Here is a 21,555-nt window from a genome sequence, read left to right as displayed (position 1 = left end):
GGCAGCGCGATCACGGTAGGGTTTCCCTGCTACTGCGAGGGAAAGCCAACTTTTGGGGGCACTTTTCTGCCGCTTGATGTTCGATATATCGGGAGTTGTTGCTATTTTTGTTTGATGTAAGCGTAATTTTTGCTATATATACTCATTGTAACCATACCGTGTCCAGAAATTGTTCGATATATAGAATAATTCGATGTAAACGGGTTTGATATAGTCTGGTTCGACTGTACATACCATTTATTTGCACTCATGACAGGGTTTTCATGTGACTTAAAATTTTGCAGGCCGGCTGACCGAAATCAATGAGACTGACGTGTACATTTGTGAATCTCGCTATCTTGAAGCCGAGCGACAAATTCGAAAGTTGCCTAAAGGTCTCAAGGTATGTTAGCCTATGGGCACTTTTCTTAATGCAGCAAGTATTTCAGGTGCATTTGTGACTGGTGTGTTGTCCATTGGTATCTTCACTTGTGCAAGGAAAAAAACATCATAAAAATACCATGATGCCAAAACAGATGTTGCAATGTCCCCTTTCAAAAGCTGGTGATGGTTGCGGTTTTGTGCTTCATCATGGCTGACTATGTGGCAGTCGTTGAATCGAATGATGCAGCTATTATGCAGACGTATAGGGGGTCATTGTAGATCCTAGATTACCTTGAGAAAACTGCGCAAATTCGTGAATGTGCTACTATAATTGGTGCGCTCTGATAGGGCCCGTCTCTCTACATGTGTTTACAACATTCAAAATTCACAAGCACTGATGCATATCTTGAATTGTATTTCACAAAATGACATTAAGGGTCATAAGATGTACCATATTTAATTTGACGAAACATGGCACAGCGCATGCAGTTGTTTGTTTTCCTTTGCTTGCCATGATGGAGCTTCTCATGTAATTAGAATAGTGAACTTCTTGGGTAATTAGAATGGTATATTTCTTCATTTTTCTTTTTGATTCAGAATAAGTAATATGAAACTTTTTCAAACTGTAATGGACTAGATACTGTTGAGATCTTACAAGTTTAGGATAAGGAAACACAAAATGAAATAGAAAGCATCCTAGAACTCCATCTGTACTACTATGGCAGATTGTGTTTGTAAAACTTATAGTTTGTATTTGCCTATGGTTCCTAGAAAATGTCAGCTCTTGCCATTTAAACTATCAAGAACAATTAGAGACAGATGCTTTGTTATTTTTGGAGCCTAAAGGGTACTCCTAGCTTCCACATTGCTGCGAGGAACTACTTAAACAGAGCATAGTGTTTAATTCAGGCTCACTTTCATGTAAGAGGAGTTACAGAATGTCACACAACTGCGATTAGACCCTCTTTGTTCACACGAATTATGCTAGCAGTATTTTGTGCATTTTAAGCAAAGTTTGTGTAATTGATATTTCCAACACTCCTGTGTATTCTGCTTAAGGCGGAATATCCTATACTTTAGACTAATTTTGTTTCATTTTGTAAGCACCATATATTATTTAGATAGACATCAGCTAGCGTTTAGCCATGGTATGCTTGCGCTTTGCAGAAATTTGTACACTCCGAAGTGGCAACACCAGATGAGGTGTACTACTTCAAGAATCCCATCACCCCTCAAAAGGTAAGCAAAAGAAGGAAAGAAAAGTTGCTTGATTAAGACAGCTTGATTTGGATCTGTGATGGCATTGTTTTTCCTTATGCATGAGATGAAATAGACCACAGGACATTTCGCAGATTTTCCAGTGACATCTAGACGTTGTCTAAACTGATGTGACCGTGAGGTAATGCACTGTGCTGAACATCACACCTCTAATTGGCATGAGAATTTGAAGATACAGGAGACACAGGTAATTCAAAGTTTAATTTCTTTTTGGTGCCTTCTACAGCACAGGTGTCCTTTTATCGTATCGATATATGAAGAAAAATTGCAAGGTATAATGCTGAACTTATTACAGTGCTATTAGAACAGCTATTGTCAGAAATAGTTCTACAAAAAAAAAAGAAAACTATTTTGTTTGTTGAACCAATCAAGGCCATTATTTTCTTAACTATATGGTAGCAATGTTAAGGGCTCCTCGGGCTTGGTGAAAAAACAGTTCTCAGATAGCGTACGTTGTTGTGAACATCTCAGCCAAATTTTTCAGTGCTGTGAGGCATGTGGAACTCGCAAGCCAAGTGCAAAGTCACCTTTTTCACAAACACTCTCTTTTCAACCCAAGCCTTCTCCTCACTCTTTTCGGGCTGGAATATTTCATCATAGAGCAGATTCCTGTACATGGCTGTTATTGGCCAATAGCTGACATAAATCAAGAAGGGTGTTTGGATCAGTGTGTTTCCTAAGTGCGAAACTTAAGGTCAGACCAGTCTTACGCTTGCCAGCGCACACTCGCTCCTGGCAGCTCCTGGCTAGACACCTTGGCAGGCTTCACATCATATTGAGCTATTGTGCAAGATGCGAAATTTGGATGGGGCTACTATCCTTTGGTCAAGCTGGTGCAGCACAAAGCTGGTCCGTACCACATAGCATGGCCAGACTAGAACACATGAGTGCAAGGGCGTACTCCAGCGCTGTCATACACATAGTTAGCCACGGCAGCTGCATGTAGCTGTAGATGCAGCGTAGCGTAGATACCACGACTGCCGCGACATGCCGTGACGAGCGCACTTGCTGAGCTTCTGCGGCTCACTGAGGACAACAGCGTGCTCTGATTGGTATCTGTGGGTGACATGACTCAAGGCCTAAGCACCGACATCTGAAGAATGGGTTGTTTGCTTCCCGAGTTGCACATCCTCAAGGTGTGCCACCATCATGGTTGAAGCTTGTCACGTTAGGAAGCCTTTCAATGCAAGTCCGGAGTGAGGTATCCATCGCTTGGCCGATGTGCGCGCAGCTGACATACTCGTATGAGCAAACATGGTAAAGAAGTTTCTACGACCCTTGGAAATTATGTGAGTGTCATAGATATATGTGTGAAACTAAGTGTGCTACTCATGTCACTTTGTGCAAGAATAGCCACATATAGCTATCTAGTACACTGTAGCTCAGCAAAGGGGTGAGACACAGTGAATTCAACCATATGCTAAGGGATAGCCTCTCAGTTTGGCCTGTCATAGGCACCACAGTGACGATAAGTAACCAAAGCATTGTGGGCACCACCCTGCTCCGCCGTAGCCTTCACAGTGCAAGGCATTGAAGAAGTACCGGGAGCACCACAAAGGGATCACAGGCGATCTTTAATCGCCAATAACTCCGCTTTTGCTGTACGCATTGAAATACTTTCTGTGGCAAACTATTTCTGAAACAGTCTATTTCAATGTCAAATGCATTTCTTGATTTCAATAAAAAGTGGTTCAGGAGCTGCCCACCTGGGGACGACCGTCTTCTTCTGCTCTTTAAATAATGTTTATTTCTTTCTCTCCCTCCCTCTTCTAAGTGCAACTTAACAGAACTGTGCTGTCTACTTGAAATTTTTGAATTCACTATACCTTGTCATTCTGAAAACTCTCACTTCTAGTGTGACGCTGGCCTTGCTGATGGTGCTGACATGCAGCCAACGGGAGACGTAAGTTGTCATGTGTCTCAATTTGAGCTAGCGAGGTGATCACAGGCACTGGCGGGCAATCATTGCAGCAGTTAATGTGTAGCCAATATATCTGGACCTGCTTCGAGTTGTTGACAAATTCGACTTCACCCTGCCATCTACTAGCTGCCTGGTTAGCTCAGATGGTAGAGCGGCTGCCCCGGAAAGGTGGTGGTCCCGGGTTCGAGTCCCGGACTAGGGCGAATTTTTCTTTAAATGCAAGACTTTTCTTTCGAGGAACCCGTGTGGATTTCCTTTGTAGCGATTGCTACGATTGGGTGGATGTCTCATTTTCCCTTAATTAACTGTATGCTTAACTGTTTAGTTTAGTTAAAAAGATTTCAACTTGGTTGTGATGATTTATCTGGCTAGACTTGTGCCCGTTTGAATGTGGGTGCTGTTTAGTGTTCATGCAAGTCTTGAACATTTACCACAGTGACATGGCAGTTTTTATTCGGAGGCCAATGCAGAGTATGGTGAGCTTTTTTGTGCAAGTGAACAAGAAACCTTACAGATTCATTGTCATATCAGTGCACTTTATTTGCTTCAGACATACAGCCCACCTGTTCTTTGGCACAGTACATAGTGCATTTTTCTATTGGTCTGCCAGTATACATGTGCAGAAGCGTTCTGCCAACCATGCTTAGACCAGATAACGAAAAAATTTTTCGGAGTTCCAACTGAGCGCACAGAGATGTACTGGAGCCCTATCTGCTGTTAGGGCTCAACGGCCGTTCACTAACTCACCGTGTGCCTTGTTCAAAGTTTGTTCAGCATTACCTTCGCGCCCTCAAACAGGAGATGTCCCCAATGCCTTCCCGGGTTATGTCTGAGACAGACAATGAAGAATCCAACGATGTGCCCTGCTCTGCCTTGGCAAGGGATGACAGCAACCTGTCATCTGCCTCTGGCAAAAAGGTCCGTCCCTTCTGCTCCTTTTCTAAAACCATACCCTCCGTGAGTCTTCGCTGGAATGGAGCCAAAGAAAAGTTCCCTCACGATGTCTCTTTCCCTCTCCTCCCCCTCCTTCCCACGGCACGCAGAAAAGTTCCAAGCGTGTCGTCACGGGTTACTTGCTGTTTTCAAGTGAAATCCGCAAGTCGATAGTGCAGTCCAACCCTGACCGCTCTTTTGGAGACATCAGTCGTCTTGTGGGCAATGAGGTGAGACATGCCTGGCTCCCCCTGAAGCAAAGTCAGCTCCTGCTTCACAGTGCCACAGTGCACATGCATCATGGCCTCATCGTTGTTCATAACATGGCTCGCTCTACCAATCCCTGCTTGCTACTCATCACTTGCTTCTTTAACAGCTGTATCTGCATTCATTGCCTGCTTCTGTGTTCACCTTCCATTGACACCCATCAGGAGCACACTTTATTAGCATTGTTGCAAGCTCACAGTTTGTTATTTCTTTTTTGTTTGTCTTTCTTTCCTTTTTTTTCTGACGGGGTTTCTACTTAACACTAACAAGCGTAAATTAGTATCTTTTCAACTTCATGACTACCACTGCATCACTTGCAAGGTCACCTTGATGCCTGCAAGCCATTTATCTTAATGGCATGGATCTTCCAGAGCAATTGAAGATTGTTTTGTTTTTATCCCGATCAGGATGTTCTCATGAAGTGGCTTGCCCTGTGTGAAACCAAGGCAGCCTTTGTCCTTCGTCATCTGGCATTAACTTCATTCGTGAAATCACCAGACAGGAGGAAGACTGCAACAAATGCTTTGTTGTTAATGGATTTTGCCTTGGTGGTGTAACCTTTAACTGGGTAACAATTTTTCACTGATGACCATGCTTTGGGGACATTGTGTACAAGTTCTGGGAACAAGCCTAGGTCAGTATTTTCTTAACTTACAAAGTCAGAGACAGGACGAGGCTGAGAGGAGACAAACACGAAATATGTGACATCTGACTATTACAATACTTTTTTGCTCAGCCCACTGAAGAAGTGCAGCACAGAGTGCTTAAAAATAAACTAGGATTGTTGAGGATGAGTATGATCACGACGTGGATGCACGAGGAGCAAGCGCATTTTAATCTTTCATAACAAACCCCACTGTCACTCTTCAGAAAAAAAAAAAGAGTACTGAAAGCATGAAAGAAATCATTCTAACAGTCATTGAAGCCCACTGTTGGAGGGATTCCCTAATAGAAACCTCGATGTTGCATGCTGTAAGATTTTTTTTTTGCAAGTATGTTCTTGAGTGGATTTATGGGTCGTAAAGGGTTTTCTGTCCTTTGCCCTTGTAGCAGGGTTGCGCAAGGCAACAGCACACTTCAGTCTGCACCTCTGTAGTTTCAATCCTCATAGTATTTTTTTACCCGCCGTGGTTGCTCAGTGGCTATGGTGTTGGGCTTCTGAGCACGAGGTCGCGGGATCGTATCCCGGCCACGGCGGCCGCATTTCGATGGGGGCGAAATGCGAAAACACCCGTGTACTTAGATTTAGGTGCACATTAAAGAACCCCAGGTGGTCGAAATTTCCGGAGCCCTCCACTACGGTGTGCCTCATAATCAGAAAGTGGTTTTGGCACGTAAAGCCCCATAATTTTTTTTCCTCATAGTTTCCGCACTCATAGTTATTAAACAGGCCCTTGCCACCGATGAAATTGTATAGCATCATGAAGCATGTTGCTAGTTTACTCACATTTCATGCCTGTCGCTCACTTTGTTATTGCTCCATTGTTGACTGCTTTTAGGACAGGGCTACATGCTTGCCTTTGGGCAGGGTGTGCATCTCTTTAATCCTGATGTCACTAGGACCTGACAAACAGCCTCTAATAACACTGTATACATTGTTTGAGAAAAGTGCATGATGTCAAATTAATGTTAAAGAATGCCATAAACTAAGAGAGAGGAAGGGAGCAGCCCTGTGAATAAAAGTAACCAACATATAGGTATATAATATCTGCAGTGATAGCAATAGTTCCATTCTTTTATGCTCTTGCCTGTTGGGGTTAGTGCCACAGAGATCAGTGAGAACCAGACCTCATTTCAAACAAACCTCCTTATAAGCAGGGTGCCATCTAGTTTGGATGCACACCCACCTTACCATGTAAGTGTCTGGAATGTAGGAACCATGAGAATGTTAAACTTCCTCATGGTCATTACATCCACCCTAATAAGATTTAAGAGTGATATCTCTATTTCATTGTGAGGCCTCTAAATTAGAAGTTGCAAATTTAAAGTGCAATGAAATTAAAACTGTTCATGTCCTGCATACCTCAGAAGCCTTTGTCGTCAGTTGTAGTACTTTAATAGAAAGGACAGCATGGCACAATGGCATACACTGCACCAAAGTGCAGTCTATCAATTTAAGTTAAATGAATGTTTCTTGTTGGTATCTATTCAGTGGGTAGGAGGGCACACAGGGCTGGCATTGGCTGTAGAATTGCACCAAGACTGAGCTTGGTAGCTACGTGTTCCGTCTCTTATCAGGCACTTTCTCTTTGATCTGCCTTCAGTGTAATATATCTGTCCCTTGAGTTTCTGCTCTCTCCTGCGTTGCTCGGCAGTGGCGCAACCTGCAGGCGCCACAGAAGGCCGACTATGAGGAGCGGGCATCTCGCCTCAATGTCAGCCAGGAGGACACCAACGACAGCCTTCCCCAGAGCCCAGCCTCCTCATCGACCCACGCTGTAGGTGGGGGAGCAGGGGGAGGAGAGAGCAGCCGCGATGCCACGCGTTCCCTGTCATCCACGGGGAGCATGACGCCTGCACCCGGTGATTTTGCCACCCTCTCGACCACAGTGTATGAATGTCAGTGGGACGGTTGTGACGCAAGCTACGACAACCAGCAGGACCTGGTGGACCATTTGGCCCAGGACCCCAATGGACAGGTGTACCAGTCCTATTTGGGGTTCAAGGGTAAGCGTGAGTGTTCCCGTTTTCGTCCACGACCCTGATGGCCTCCACCCCTCCGGGCGTATTTTTTGCTTTTTCTCTACCCCTTTCCCTCCCACTATCCCCTGTTGCATGGCAGCGTCTTACGTTCTTGCATGGCAGTAATGTTTGTTTGTCTGCAGCGCTTTTTTATGTGGGGTTGTCAGCAGCATTGCACCATTGAAATGTGATACAAGCACGAGCACGAGGACTAAGAAACACAACACCATGTGTTGCATTCCTTAATCCTCATCTTTGCTGTTGCACTTTGTTCACCTAGGTTACTCAGCTTTGCTTTTCACACAAGTCCTGTTAGATGAATGTAGGCAGAATGAAGCAAATGCGCCTTGTTTGATTTTAGAGTTGCCTGCTTCGCAGTTGGCACTAGCACACATGCAAAGCAGCCTTTCTTCCCTTTCTTTTTCTTCTAAAGGCTTCTTTTAGCATTTACTTTTACCCATGTCGTTCACCTTCTTGAAATAATTAAAGAAATCACTGCTAGTTCGATAACTTATATTTTTATTCTAATGATAAAGCTTAATAGCAATGCTACAAATTACTCTGAAGCGCAGTTGTAACAGTCCCTCATTTATTGTAATGCAGAATTCATGACTAGGAGACGTCAAAATGATTTGGCCTTACTACTTTAAGGAATGTAGTGGACAAGCACTGCAGCTGTTTGCTGGCAGTGCAATTATTGAGTATATGATGGTAGGAATCTTATGAAATGTTGTTTATTTCTAGCAGTAGTCATTCATTAGCTGCGGTCCCCCTTGTACAACTTTGTCTTAGATCCACACGCCGTTACCTACAACACTGTTACAGAATGATATCTTTCAGCAATTAAGCACAGAAAATGTAAAAGCAAGTTGTGGCTTCCCACTGCCACTTCAAGGTACCCTAACACATATTGGGACAGTTGGTATTTTTGGTCTGTAAAATGCGTTTATAACGTCTTGTTTTTAGGACTGACATGCACTGTACTTCGTTGCTCTTTCCAAAGGTTTTTTTGCAACCAAACATCCTCCGTAATTTTCCCTGTCCTTTCCATTTCTGTGCATGTCACTGGGTTCGTCAACCAGTTAAAGGTGACACTCAGGTGTTTTTGCAGACAATAACGAGTTCCAGTGCCTCTGGGCAAACTGTCCACGTGTCAAGAAACAAGTCCCGTAAGTAACATTCCTTACGCAGCTCATTTCAGCCATAAGTGAGACAACCTCCCAGTATTGCTTAGTTTATACTCATAAGCTTTAGGCTGTAACATGCTTCAGTGTGTGTCCTTGCAAATTTGAACTTTCAGCACAAATACGATTGCAACTATTTTTTGTGGGCAGGTGATCTAGGTATGTTCACTTTTAACTGAGTGGTGCTCAAGCTCTTGGCCATCATGGATGCTTGATCTACTTGGAGGTTAATGAGGGACTGCCACCTTCTATTATGCACAAAAGAGCAAACATTCGCAGCAGCTGGTAACAACGGAGAGCATGTATCATTTCAGTCTGCCAGGGTTATGTCTTACATGCTGCTATGTCCCTGTATATTAGAGCTCAAGCATGGCTAAGTGCTGTAGCTGATATAAACAGGAGCAAGTCGAGTTGAACAAGTCATGTAAAGTAGGAAATGAGTAACATGTGAACATCTTGAAGGGGCAGCGAAGTAAGATGAAGACAGAAGGCAGGAACACACAGGACAGCGCTGTACTCACAACTAACTTTATACAAACTTATGTACACAACCCATAGCCACGTGCTCTCCCATCGATGGCGTCATTATCAGTGCGCAGGCAAAAAACGCAAAACCCTGTAATCTAATACTACACTATGAGGCGGCTTAAAAATTCAAATTCACTGTCATGCAAATTTAACGATAGCATGCTTACACAACGCGACCCTTTTTTCCTGATATAGTATGTGGGAGATACGGGGTTCTCCTCCGTACTCTTGGGACAAAGGAACGACAACACAGTAGTGCAAACAATCACAAGGGCATTTATTGCACCTTTCATAGATCATTGCCAGCTAGCCGAGTTGCTATCCACAAAACATGCCGATGGGCACGCGACAAATCTAGAAGTCCGACTCACCGCGAGCGAGCGAATATGTTCGCCCCATGCTGGATCCCAACGCCTGGTCGCTCGCGCGTACTGTCACGCGAACGGTGTCCAAGGCGGCCACGCGAGACGGTCTCGCAGAAGCATGGTGGGCGCACGCGCAGGCGGCACGTCCGTCCCGCTTGCTTCCCGAACCCAAAGAGGACGCGCCTTGTCTTTCGGCGCCCGAGTAACCTCGCCGCGGCGCGACAGTCGCGCCATCTCTCGCACCGCGCTTGTACCACTCCGACCGCCGCGAGCGCCAGGCCACGCGAGCCGTGCGGGAAAACAGCATATCAGGGGATGCGTGAGAGTCGCGCATCCCCACATCCCCCCAACCTTAAATCACTTCTTATTCCGGCGAAACATGTGACACGGTCTAACATTAACCCGTGCTTCACGAACAAGGTGGTACATGCAACAGTGGCCGCGCCGGGGAAATGTCCACGCTGCCCCTAGCATGCGAGCCGACATTGTCCCTGGGTACACCGCTGGCGTCCGCCGGTCACAGCAGCAGCTTTGCAGACTCGGCGGCACGATTCCAGACCAGGACTCCGGAAACGACGACGCAGTAGTCGGAACGAGCAAGCGTCGCTCGCGCCGACGCGCCCTGCTGGCGGGAGCCGCAGTAGCTGTTGGTGACCGCCGGCTCTTTTGTCCGCCGCAGAGGGTTGTGAGCTGGATACAGGAGGCCGCCGAAGTCGCTGCGCCGAACTGGCCACAGCATCACCATCGCCCGGGGTGGCTCGGTCGTAGTCCGGGGCAGCAGCGCAGACGATGTGCAGGTGACAGCAAACCAGGGTTGACTCCAATCACGCTGCGTAAACTCAACACACTCGGCAAACACTAAAGTAGTGCAAGGGAGAGGAATTCTGCATGCGCATCGCCCACGTGGTACGATGTTCAACTCGGCTAGCAAAAGATCGGGCAGCTACTCAGATGCTAAGCTCACGTGAACGAAGCTCGCTTCCTTGAGTCGAACGAGTAATTTCAATTCGTGCGAGGCTAAATAGAATGAGGGAAGCAAATTGCAACGCCTCAACGCCACGGTCCACCAGGTTGTGTCCCTCCACGTGCGACAGGCAGCTTCGTAAAGCCTTAGGCCTAAATTGTCGCTACCCTGACAACAACCGGCATCCAAAAACAACACCCAAAATGGGCGCAAAATAGGCAGCCGCGAGGAGACGTTAGCTCTGTGAGGTGGTCCTACTCCGCTCGGTGCACACAGCATCCGAGTTGACGGCGCCCACCGTCCCAGACGGTGTCGGAGCGCCCGGTGCCAGGCCGCAATACCAGTCAGCCCATAGTGGCACCCGTGGCCCGCGGCCACCCGGCTCCCTGAGCCGCGACTTCATCCGAGTCAAAGAGATAGAAGAAGCTATTTACATAAGAAATTCGGACCACCCACGAGGCTTCCGTACTCACTCGCTTCAGGCTTGCCACTGCTCCGCGGGCGCTCAGCCTCGCTCTCCCAGGATGCAGACCACGTGGCTCTCGTACCGACGAATGTCATTAAAAAAAAAACACTTGCGAAAAGGCTTAGCATGTTGACATGTTCAAACACACTACAGCCTCCGTCGCCTCGCTCAAGAAAGCACACCGCCGATGCTAGCGATCAAAATTCACGCTAGGCCTACGCTTCGGTTCAAACAAAGGTCTCGAACGAATCAAAACTGTTAAATCTATCGTCCGATGCTCCAAGAAACCCCACGTTGGGCGCCAGATGTGGGAGATACGGGGTTCTCCTCCGTACTCTCGGGACAAAGGAACGACAACGCAGTAGTGCAAACAATCACAAGGGCATTTATTGCACCTTTCATAGATCAATGCCAGCTAGCCGAGTTGCTATCCACAAAACATGCCGATGGGCGCGCGACAAATCTAGAAGTCCGACTCACCGCGAGCGAGCGAATATGTTCGCCCCATGCTGGGTCCCAACGCCTGGTCGCTCGCGCGTACTGTCACGCGAACGGTGTCCAAGGCGGTCACGCGAGACGGTCTCGCAGAAGCATGGTGGGCGCACGCGCGGGCGGCACGTCCGTCCCGCTTGCTTCCCGAACCCAAAGAGGACGCGCCTTGTCTCTCGGCGCCCGAGTAACCCCGCCGCGGCGCGACAGTCGCGCCATCTCTCGCACCGCGCTTGTACCACTCCGACTGCCGCGGGCGCCAGGCCACGCGAGCCGTGCGGGAAAACAGCATATCAGGGGATGCGTGAGAGTCGCGCATCCCCACAAGTAAGCCTCAGTAATCTCCCTCGTGGTCTGATTTTTATGCGCGGAAAGTATTGTGGTGTTTTTATAAATTGGAGTGCATCCATGCTCAGGGCAATGCCGCGTGACATGCGAGTAAGCATTACCCGTTAGCGAGCGCCTATGCTCAGACAATCTAATATTCAGGCAACGACCTGTTTGACCGATATAGACGTCTATATAGACGTGTATATGATGGGGAAATTTCCCATCTCATACGTCTATATAGATGTATGAGATGGGGAAATTTGTTGGTCTAGCGTGGGTTCAGGTGAAGCACATTTGGAGATCTCAGCGATTAGGCTGATAATGACGGTCATTCACGCTGTATAATTATAGGTGGTGTCCACACGTGATGTCACTAGATGTCAAGCATTAAGATTCTGTTATAATGTCGCATTATCCATCCAGTAATGAATGTGGATGTTGGGCTATCAGAGGCCTTTGGGTTTCAGGGGCGGTGGGGGAAAGCTCCGTGCTGGGAGACTAATAAGTGGTGACTGGAGGCTTGGTGGCACAAGGGCAGGGAAAACATGCAATGAAAAATTAAGTTATGCCAGAAAGGTCAAAGCGAACTTGGTAGCCTGTCCCGTTGCCCCCTTTCAAAGGTGGCGCTCATGACGTCTTCATCTGGTAGTCACTTGTGCTACCTTGGTGTGCAAAGGCCGGTGGCTACTTTGTTGTTGGCTTTTGTGTACGCAGAGCTATCACGGCAAAAACTTGTTTAGCTGAACGAATTCCGATATTGCAATGCATTTGAGCTTAAGGTCAATATAGTTTGCTTCTCTGGTGGCAAGCAGTGACAACTACAGCATGTCAAAACCACGACCTCAGAGAATATGTGGCGCTGTGTGTTGTGCAGACATTTCATTTCAGGGTCTCAGTAGCCATGCAGAATTGTTGCACTTGCAATGCATTTATGGAAGTTTAAGAATTAGAAAGCTCTTGTAAAAGAATAACATGGCATAACACGGCATAATATGGCATAATATGACATGGCTACATGCAGAGACAATGAGTGTGGCTGCGCCATTTATTCAGATGAGGATTAACCTGCCGCTGTGCCCGAGCGGCTTTGGTGTTGCGCTGCTAAGCCCGTGGGCACTGGTTCAAATCCAGGTTGCAGTGGCCAAATTTCGACAGGGGGCAAAATGCAAAAACGTCCATGTACCATGCATTAGGTACACACTAAAGAACCGGTTGTGGCCAAAATTAATCCGGAGTCCTGCACTATGGCGTGCCCCACAATAATATTGTGGTTTTGGCACGTAAAATCTCTGAATTTAATTTTAGTTAAATCAGATGTCATTTCACTGTCTTGATGCAGTTGTTGCATCATTTGTGTCCACCACTTTGTTTCCTTCAGACCGTTCCCGAACATTCAGAAGCTGCTGCGACACGTGAGGGAGGTTCATGTCAAGGTCGCCGGGCGCATAGTCATGCCCGAAGCGAAGAACAGGAATATGATGCTCTCCAGGAAAAACCTTGGCTCGCCAGCCACGGCAGGTAAGTTGATAATCACGACCACGCTGCCATTTCACTCACATTTCCGTTGTTATTGTCATGCCTGTCCCCCAATCATTGACATGATCGATGTGAAAGTGGAATGGGCGTTGCTACGGTACCCTCAGTGTGCAGGCAGTGTACTTCAGAGCTGGGAATGTCTGCATAATATGTCATGATACTTTGAGATGGGAACTAAACTAAAGGCAAATCATTTTCTACCTCAAATTTTTATGCTGGTATAATTTTATTTGGCTCTTAGCAGTGGCAATACCTCCAATCACTGTATTCGCACATATATAATGTCTCGGGATGTTTACGGCTTACCAGCCAGACAATTACAAAATATACAAGGGAAATTATAATGTGAGGTAATGGTGCATAAGACAACCACTACCGTAATCTAAAGCTGTTGCATTGTGAGATGTGGTCTACCACAGCAAAGTGTGCCTGCATGGGACCACCTGGACTTGTGCAGTGGCATATGCAGAGGCGCATTGCAGAAAAGAATTGCTTCACATGCAATAACATTCTAACACAATGCAATGTGCTGCTAGATATACGTTAGCAGGGTCGATTATGCTCACACCAGATGAGCGTGCACAGGCATGCATCACGGTAGCAGTTTAGGCCGTTGGAACTCGTGTGCTGTTGCACATCCTTTACATTTCATTGTACTCTTGCCTCTTTGCTGAAACATACCCTACTCACTACTATTTTCCTAAGGTCATTGAAAAGTTGTCTTTTTCACAACACTTTGCCTGAAGATTGAGCTCACCACATTCTGCTGCGTAATTTTTTTTTATCACGTTATGTTCTAAGCATGGTAATGAATATGACAGGAAGTGCTTTTCCGAGCTGTATAATTTCACAAAAGAATCTCGCATTGTATTTGTGCAAATGTAGCACTTTGTAAAGGGCCATTCACACCTCGTATTGATGCATTTGTTGTCACTCAGTTGATCAGCCATCACAGCACATGCACGTCTGGTTCTAGCCTTGAAAATGATGCCCTTTTGTGTGATGTGCATGCTTAGTGTTTTGTTGTTTTGTTTGCATTGTTTGTTGTCAGAACTGTGCGTTTTTTGTTTGTGAGCATGCATTTTAGACATGGCTGGTGAGCATTTATTTCTGTCCTCGTGTTCTGTTTTGTAGTATTCCAGAATGCTTTCCGTTTGCTTGTTGTGCATCTGAAGTCAATGGCCCAGAAAAATGTAAGACCACTGCAGTGGTGTAGCCAGAAATATTTTTCGGGAGGGGGCAGGCACTCAACTAGGGAGGGGAGCTTGGCAGGCCACATAGTAACACAAAAATTGGGGGGGACACATGCTTGGTGTGCCACCCCCTGGCTACGTCACTGGACCGCTGAGTTCTTAGGTGTTAGTCATCTTGGTAAGAAATTCTGCTGGCACCAGCTTCAATTATGAAAGTAGTCTTTGTTGATACAGGCACTCTTTTACTGTATTTGTTTCTATTTGGATTACATCCATTGCTACATTTCTATCTAATCAGCACAACTTTTATAGAGTAGCTACAATCTTTACTCAAAGAAATTTGAAAGTTAGTTAATGTAGAGTGTGATGCATACTCATTTAATAGCCACACATGTGTTACAGCCACACTCCCAGCATTGAACAATGCAAAAACAAAGAAAAACATCTTTGAACCTTAATTTGTGTAAAATGTGCACTTCCAATTTCGAGCAACTAAAAGCATCATCATCATGTGAAGCAAGCAATAAAACCAATTTATCAAATGCCAAATTGTAGGCACTGTCTCCTGTCATTGTGCTTTGTGCTTGCTGGTGTCATTCATTTCATGTTATATAAGCCTCTATGGTACTTTCATTTAACAAGGACAGGCACAGTTTCATTAAAAGTCCTAAGCAAAGAAAAAAACAACAATGTAACGATATCCCTTGCATGTTTATTCGTGTAATAGCTGCTTCTCAGATTTTGTACAAAATATACTAAGCAAAGAAAAAAGAATTCGGCAGTGTGAGGTTCTGTAGTATATGATGTTTCATCGCGCCATATAAGGCAGTGGTCATTGACTTTGGGTCGCCATGTCGCACTGTGCTTGTGAGAAACATTGCACCACTCATACAAAGTGCGTGTTTGTTTCTTGTTTTGTTTTCTTTACTCCGTTTCGTTCTGTCTGCACTGCTCGTTGCTTGTGGGGCCTGCCGTGTCCAGCGGGTGTGCCTTATTCTACGGCGCCTCCTGTAGCGTCGCCCGCACCCATGGCAGCGGCCCCCCACCATGCCCTACCCCCACACCACCATTATGGGTCCTCTCCCATGCACCCGATGATGGCTCAGCAGGGCTACCCAGGGCCGTTCACCCCACCCCACCACTACTACATGCCGCTGCAGCCACACCCCTCTCAGGGTAGGCAACTGTGGAAGGGCAGCGCAGCCGAGCATAATGAGCAGCATGCCCTGTGGTGGGCCGCATGCACAGGTTGGCAAACTCACTCAGACTCGGACCGACCCGTAAATCTGAGCCCGAGTGAGGCCCTAAACAAAAGATATATTTTGTGAGGGATTGTGAGGAAATTCGGCTTATTTTGTTGACCTATGGCTGCATGTGTTCATGACTCCAGCTTCCAGCAGTTCTGGAGAAGACCGACTCCGCTTTCAACCCTTTCTAGGCCAATGATTCCGGCCAGAATCATGTATTGCAGGAAATACATAGTATCCGACATCAAGAAAAACAAGAAAAACTATTTAAAGAAGTGAGAGTGTCAGCAGTGCTAATTACATAATTTGTTGACTTTGTGCCACTGATAAACATGGCTCTCTCTGAAATTTCGCAATTGGCCATGTATTGCATCCCACTGAGGTTAGGTCTTTGTGCTCTATTTTTGGATCCTGCTGCATATTACTTTACCTTGGTCTCTTAGCATGCTTTTGGTGCTATAAACAATTAATTTCAGCACTTTGATAAAGCAACGGTTTCTTTTATCTACCCCCTGTGGATAGATTGTGATTGACCTTAGTAAGGTTATATTGGGTTTTTATACTTTATCCTGCATGCCACTTGTATCTGTGTAATGTTTGCATGCTGGAGATATCGTTTTGGGACTGTTTAATGTGTGCATAATGCTTCATAATAAACTAGCAATTATAACTGACTTCTTTATTATTATTTCCTACTCAAGTTGTGCTGAATGGCTCAAGAAAAGCAGTTAAAGGGATGCCAAAGAGAAATAACATAATGGCCGTTTTTACCATGAGAAGAGGCTTGGTAGCTCAGAAAAGAAGCAAAAACAAAAAAAAAACAGTGGCAGCACCACCCTGGCCATTTCCCACACCACTTTGTTGTGACATCGGGGATTTTGGTGGTGTATGCTCATCTCGAGTTTATTGTTTATGGTAAAGAGTGTTTTGCATGCATTGCTTTCTAGGGCAACTAAAGAGTCAGCCTAACAAGTTTCACAAACTTTTCTGGAGCCAAAAGCCCTCAAATAAGAGAAAATACTTTGAAATCTATGACACCACACTAGCGTACTAACGTAACAGCACTTAGGTTTTGGTGGGAAGTCAAAAAAAAAAAAGGAAGCATTGCCTTCATTTTCTCCACTAGTATTAAACCATTTAACCCGAAGATTGAAAAAGCAGTTTTTAAAGAGCGCTCTACCAATCTCACTACCGCACTACGGCAATTACGTTCAAGTTTATTGGCTTAAAGTGACCAACAATGACTTGCTGTCATCTTTGTGCAGTGAAAGGAACAGAAACATGTTTTGAAAGGCAGTTTTTAAAAAACTGGATCTGCAAGCTCCATTAAATTGATTTAGGTTTGTATACATTGTGTAGCTTTGGGTAACTTAATACTGTGCAGGCTTGTTGTACCTGTGATTTGTAGGCATTTTCGCTTCTATCAAACGGACTGGCAGCCAATGTGTACATTAAATCACTTATTTGTGGGTGTTTTTAAATCTAATTTGCTCCTGCTGTGATAGGTGCTAAAGTATGAGTAATATTGAGTTAGCAGTAGAGTGCAGGAAGCCGGAAAACAGCAGAACACAGCAGATAATGCAAGAATATGTTCTGTTGTCAATTTGTTGTCTATTGTTGTATTGCTCCTACAATTAATGTTATGTAAAGAGAGATGGAGCTTTCTTTCTTCATTTCTTTCTTTTTTTTTTTTTCTGTGTGCTAATTCTGCAACCGTCATTTTATTGTGTGTGTGCAAGAGAATCTCTGGTATTATTGTCGCACGATTTGAAGCACACTGCTATATCATTGGCATTTCGTATACTTTTCAAACTTGTGTAGTTCAAAATTCTTGTTGATTTCAAACGGACTTTAAATTTCAATTATCTCACTGTTTTCAATCCATTCTGAAGCCATAATTCAAACAGGTCAGAGTAGCAGTTTTCTATTCAGTTTTCAAAGTAGTATTCTATTTGGCTTCCTAGAGGATAGAACTCAACTAAGTGGCTGATGAGGCAACATTCATAAGGTGTTATTAGTCAGGACATGCCCACATTTTTTATCCAGGCTTCTGTGTATTACTATTAAATTGCAGCACTGGTCTTAAAACCATGGGGGTGACCAGGTCATGTTCTCTTCATGTGGCTGTTCGGGTCGTATATGTCCCTTTGAACAAAACCTAATGTGCATAAATGAATGCGTAATAGTGCATAGTTGTGATTGTGGGTGTATTTCATTCTACATTGAATTAATGCAAGTCAACTGCGCATTAAATGTTGTCTTCAAATTGGAAACTTCTGAAACAAGTTTCAGTGTCACCTTGGGGATATCAGACAGTCTTTAGTGCTCATACATCTTGAGCCTTGTACACTTGTTGCGTTTTAATGCTAATGATTCACGGTCGGTTTCTCCTGGGGTCCCAAAACATGCCAGTTCTGAGTGATGAGTGTTGTATGCTTTTTACTTGTTATGTGTGCGATGCAGCTCCTGGATTGCCGCCACCGCCTCCAGAGCGGACCCTGGAACCAATCTTTGTGGCCCCACCTCCTCACCCGCACAAACTTCTTCATACTTACGCATACATCAGGTGACTTTTCAGTCTTGCCTGCTCTACCTACAGTGCAGACAGTGTACAAGATCAGGAAATTTTAAGAAAGTTATCTTCGAAGGAGGTAATATTTTTCTCAATAGCCAGCGGTTAGTGTTTAGTATAGTGAGCTGAGAGCAATGCTACAGTGAAAGCCTTGATGTCATTTCTCCCATAATCCGAATCCTTTTTGTCAAAGGTGGCTGAGCATCAGTGAGTCTTTGTGAATGACACAGGTCAGCTTTACTTTTAATTTGTTTCTGGTTGCTGAAATGTAGAGAAAGCGTGTTTAGTGTATGGCTGTAAACATTTGCAGGCTTCTTTCCTTGTGCATGCTGTATGACCGAGGGTAACCCAAATGCTATTGCCATCATTGCTTAGCCTTAGTGCAAGTTAACATATCTATTATGGCTTATAAGAACTAGTGTTTGATCATTTCTTTATAACTTTTAGCTGTGTGCTAGAGCAGTGTATGAAAATATAGCATACAACATGGTTCTCCTGTAAGGGTAGCATCTGTTTAGCACTCCCTCACTGACTGCAGTCCGGAATTGACATGAAGGCCTGCGAGCAATTTTTCTCAAAAGATGTGTGCCTAATGCATTATAGCACCAACCTTTCTTTTCTGATAGCATTTAAGAAAAGTCGAAGTCGCAATAGTTTGAATGCTGATTAAGACTTTCTCTGTAACTGCAGCTGTACTGTAGTCCACTTGTTCAAGGTAAATTTAAACAAGCCATGCCACTTACTTCAGGTTGTTCTGAGAGGGCTATCAGTCAGTGTACTAAGCAATCATGTTACGCAGAAAGTGCAACATGGTGCATCTCACTGAAATGCCTATAATCATAATGACCACCTTTGTAAATCTGAATGTCATTACTTTATTCCTTTCTTTTAATGCAATTAGCATTCTTCAGAAATTTCACATGCTTTTAGGGCTGAGTCTCTGTTTTCCTGGCAACTTGGATCACTGTATATTGTATAGGTCATGTTCTAATTGGTACAGCATCGGGCTGCTTTGCTGAGGTAATAGGGTTCCAAACCAACTGTTAGACCAACTTTGGTCACTGGGTATGCGCAGCTCTTCAGTGAACCCCTGTCACGCCTGCTTAAGACACTGGGTGTGTGCAACTATCTATGTGCCACTCTTCAATGACAAAAAAAAAAAAAATTTAAAATTGCTTCAGTTCTGGGTGAATTCAAACCCGTGAGATACATATTGAGACAATCTTGTACGAAGATTTCGCAGCACTGCTAAGTGGCACATTGTGTTAAGTGGTAAGCTCGAGGGATGAACTCGGCTGCAACACGGCCTCATATAGGAAGCATTTCATTGGAGGCACTATGGCAAGTCGCTACATTGCTTCAATGATAGTCACTTTAGCATATACATTTATCATGAGATAGATTCTCCCAGATTTTTTTTTCTTTCCTTTTTTTTTTTTTTTTTTTTTTTTTGTTATTATAGGTTGTATTTCTACGTCGGCAAAAAAAAAAGTCTTTTTCATCAGTAGTTGAAACTTTTAGCTCTCACTAATGCTCTAATTTTGATCTTGCCATCTTGTTTGCAGGTACATCGAAAACCTGCAACCTGACAGCAAACACGTGACCAACTGGGATGCCCAGCTCAAAGCCACCAAGGAGAATACGCCCATCTATGACACTAGCCGCCTGCCCACCCATTGGCTGGGCAATGGCGTTGGAAGCCATGGCAACGCTGTAAATGCTCTCTGGGCCTTGCGTGACTTCATGCTCCGGGATGCCCTTGGAGTAGCTCGCATCTCCTAGAAGTGCCCACTGTGTTTGGTATTTTGCTGTGCGAGCACATTCACTTCCACACCTGTGTAATGACTTTCATGTTGTATGCTCAGAGACACCACAACTTGGGAGTCTGTGGCCTTCATTTTGTAATTCCAAATCATCTCACTACTTTTTCCTTGTGGGGCTTGCATTAGTTGCTTGGTGCGGTTGCTTTCTTTATATGAAAGAGAAGTTTGAAGAAGCACTTCTGGTTTTATAGATTGAGCATTTTCCATCAGAAAGGTGGACGTTTGCCCCTGTGACTTGTAAGACCGGCCCTTTCACGTGATTCGTTTGAGCTATTTTTGTCACTCTAAGGGTGCTAAAGCTTAGTTTATGAGAGCACATTGTAGACTTTCCTAGTTGTGGCTGTGCTTTTTTTTTTCTTTTCTTTAATGCTGCGAGCATTTTCCAATTGCACATTTTTACACTGCAAGCTCATATTTGTCCCTTCAATTAATGTGAATTTTTCTTGGGCTTGCTGCACTTAATTACATACTTTTAACTATTTCATACATAATATGTACATGTTGTGCTTGATTTTAAATGCTCTAGGTCCCTGCATTTCTTGTGGGCATATTAGTTTGAGTATCTTTCCAATGGTGTGGTATGTCACACAACCTGCGAATTAGTGCAACTTCATGTGCAGTCAGATACATTCTTGTGGCTGCCTCTTAATTTTTTTTTTCTTCTTCTGTAGTGCAATATGCCTTTGTGCAAAGATTCTAAACACCAGTTTCAAGCAAGATATTCCAACCTATGTCAAAATTCCAAGTTGCACATATACTGCGGTAAGCAGTTGTAATGGCTTTTTTTATTATTATTATTATTATTATTTACTTCTCTTTGTTTTTTTTTTTTGTTTTTTTTTTCTTGTAGAATGACTGCTGTTCTTTATTTATTGACATGATTTATTCAACAAATCTTGTACATTTTAATGCACGGGCTGGGATGCTTGCACGTTTGCAGCTGGAAAAGTTGATACAGGTGTTTTGCTTTTGGGTTGCCAAGTGTTGCATGCATTTAATAGAAATGTGAAGTGACTGAGCTTTGTCAGCACATTGTTCTTAAAAAGTGTGTGCTATTCATCACGTCAAGCTGCCCAAGACTGTGTGGTGGGATCTGTGAGTATTTGTAGCTCTCGGTGTGTGCAGGTTTGTTGTGTGTGTTGATGAAAACGTGCGATTTTTCTTCTGTGTCTCACAACTCATCATCATTAAGGACAGTGTTGTTTACTCATGTGATTGAATTAGTTCGTCTGTAAAAAACAGGTACAAGGCCAACTTTGTATACTTCTGTACGAAAACTTAATGCTTTCTCTGAATAAATTGGATTTTTAATAAATGTGATCATTCGAACGTGGCTGTTGCTCTCCTTGGTGCATAAATTTGGTTGTGTGTTGCATGTTGCGTTCAGTTTAGCTTTTCATGCCAAGTTGTGGGC

The 21,555-nt window shown here is 44.4% G+C and overlaps 1 protein-coding gene across 5 annotated transcripts in view; it reads left to right on the top strand.

Moving 5' to 3' along the window:
- LOC126541599 (protein polybromo-1-like) overlaps positions 1-21,461 on the top strand; it is a 75,167-nt gene extending 53,706 nt beyond the window's left edge. For 2 of the 5 annotated variants that reach the window (XM_055076780.1, XM_055076779.1), the window contains 11 exons: positions 285-382; positions 1,531-1,602; positions 3,497-3,544; positions 4,361-4,480; positions 4,606-4,725; positions 7,078-7,435; positions 8,556-8,613; positions 13,149-13,288; positions 15,481-15,675; positions 18,210-18,312; positions 19,884-21,461. In XM_055076780.1, coding sequence (XP_054932755.1) covers positions 285-382; positions 1,531-1,602; positions 3,497-3,544; positions 4,361-4,480; positions 4,606-4,725; positions 7,078-7,435; positions 8,556-8,613; positions 13,149-13,288; positions 15,481-15,675; positions 18,210-18,312; positions 19,884-20,100 — 1,529 coding nt within the window. In that variant the 3' untranslated portion in view covers positions 20,101-21,461. The remainder of the gene's footprint in view (positions 1-284; positions 383-1,530; positions 1,603-3,496; positions 3,545-4,360; positions 4,481-4,605; positions 4,726-7,077; positions 7,436-8,555; positions 8,614-13,148; positions 13,289-15,480; positions 15,676-18,209; positions 18,313-19,883) is intronic. The other 3 variants (XM_050188428.2, XM_050188429.2, XM_050188431.2) reach the window with 3 other exon arrangements.
- Positions 21,462-21,555: the final 94 nt, after the last annotated feature.

Source organism: Dermacentor andersoni, chromosome 2, assembly GCF_023375885.2.
Source record: "Dermacentor andersoni chromosome 2, qqDerAnde1_hic_scaffold, whole genome shotgun sequence".
NCBI lineage: Eukaryota > Metazoa > Arthropoda > Arachnida > Ixodida > Ixodidae > Dermacentor > Dermacentor andersoni.
Note: the sequence above shows the minus strand (reverse complement) of the source record. Positions and strands in the feature narration are given on the sequence as shown.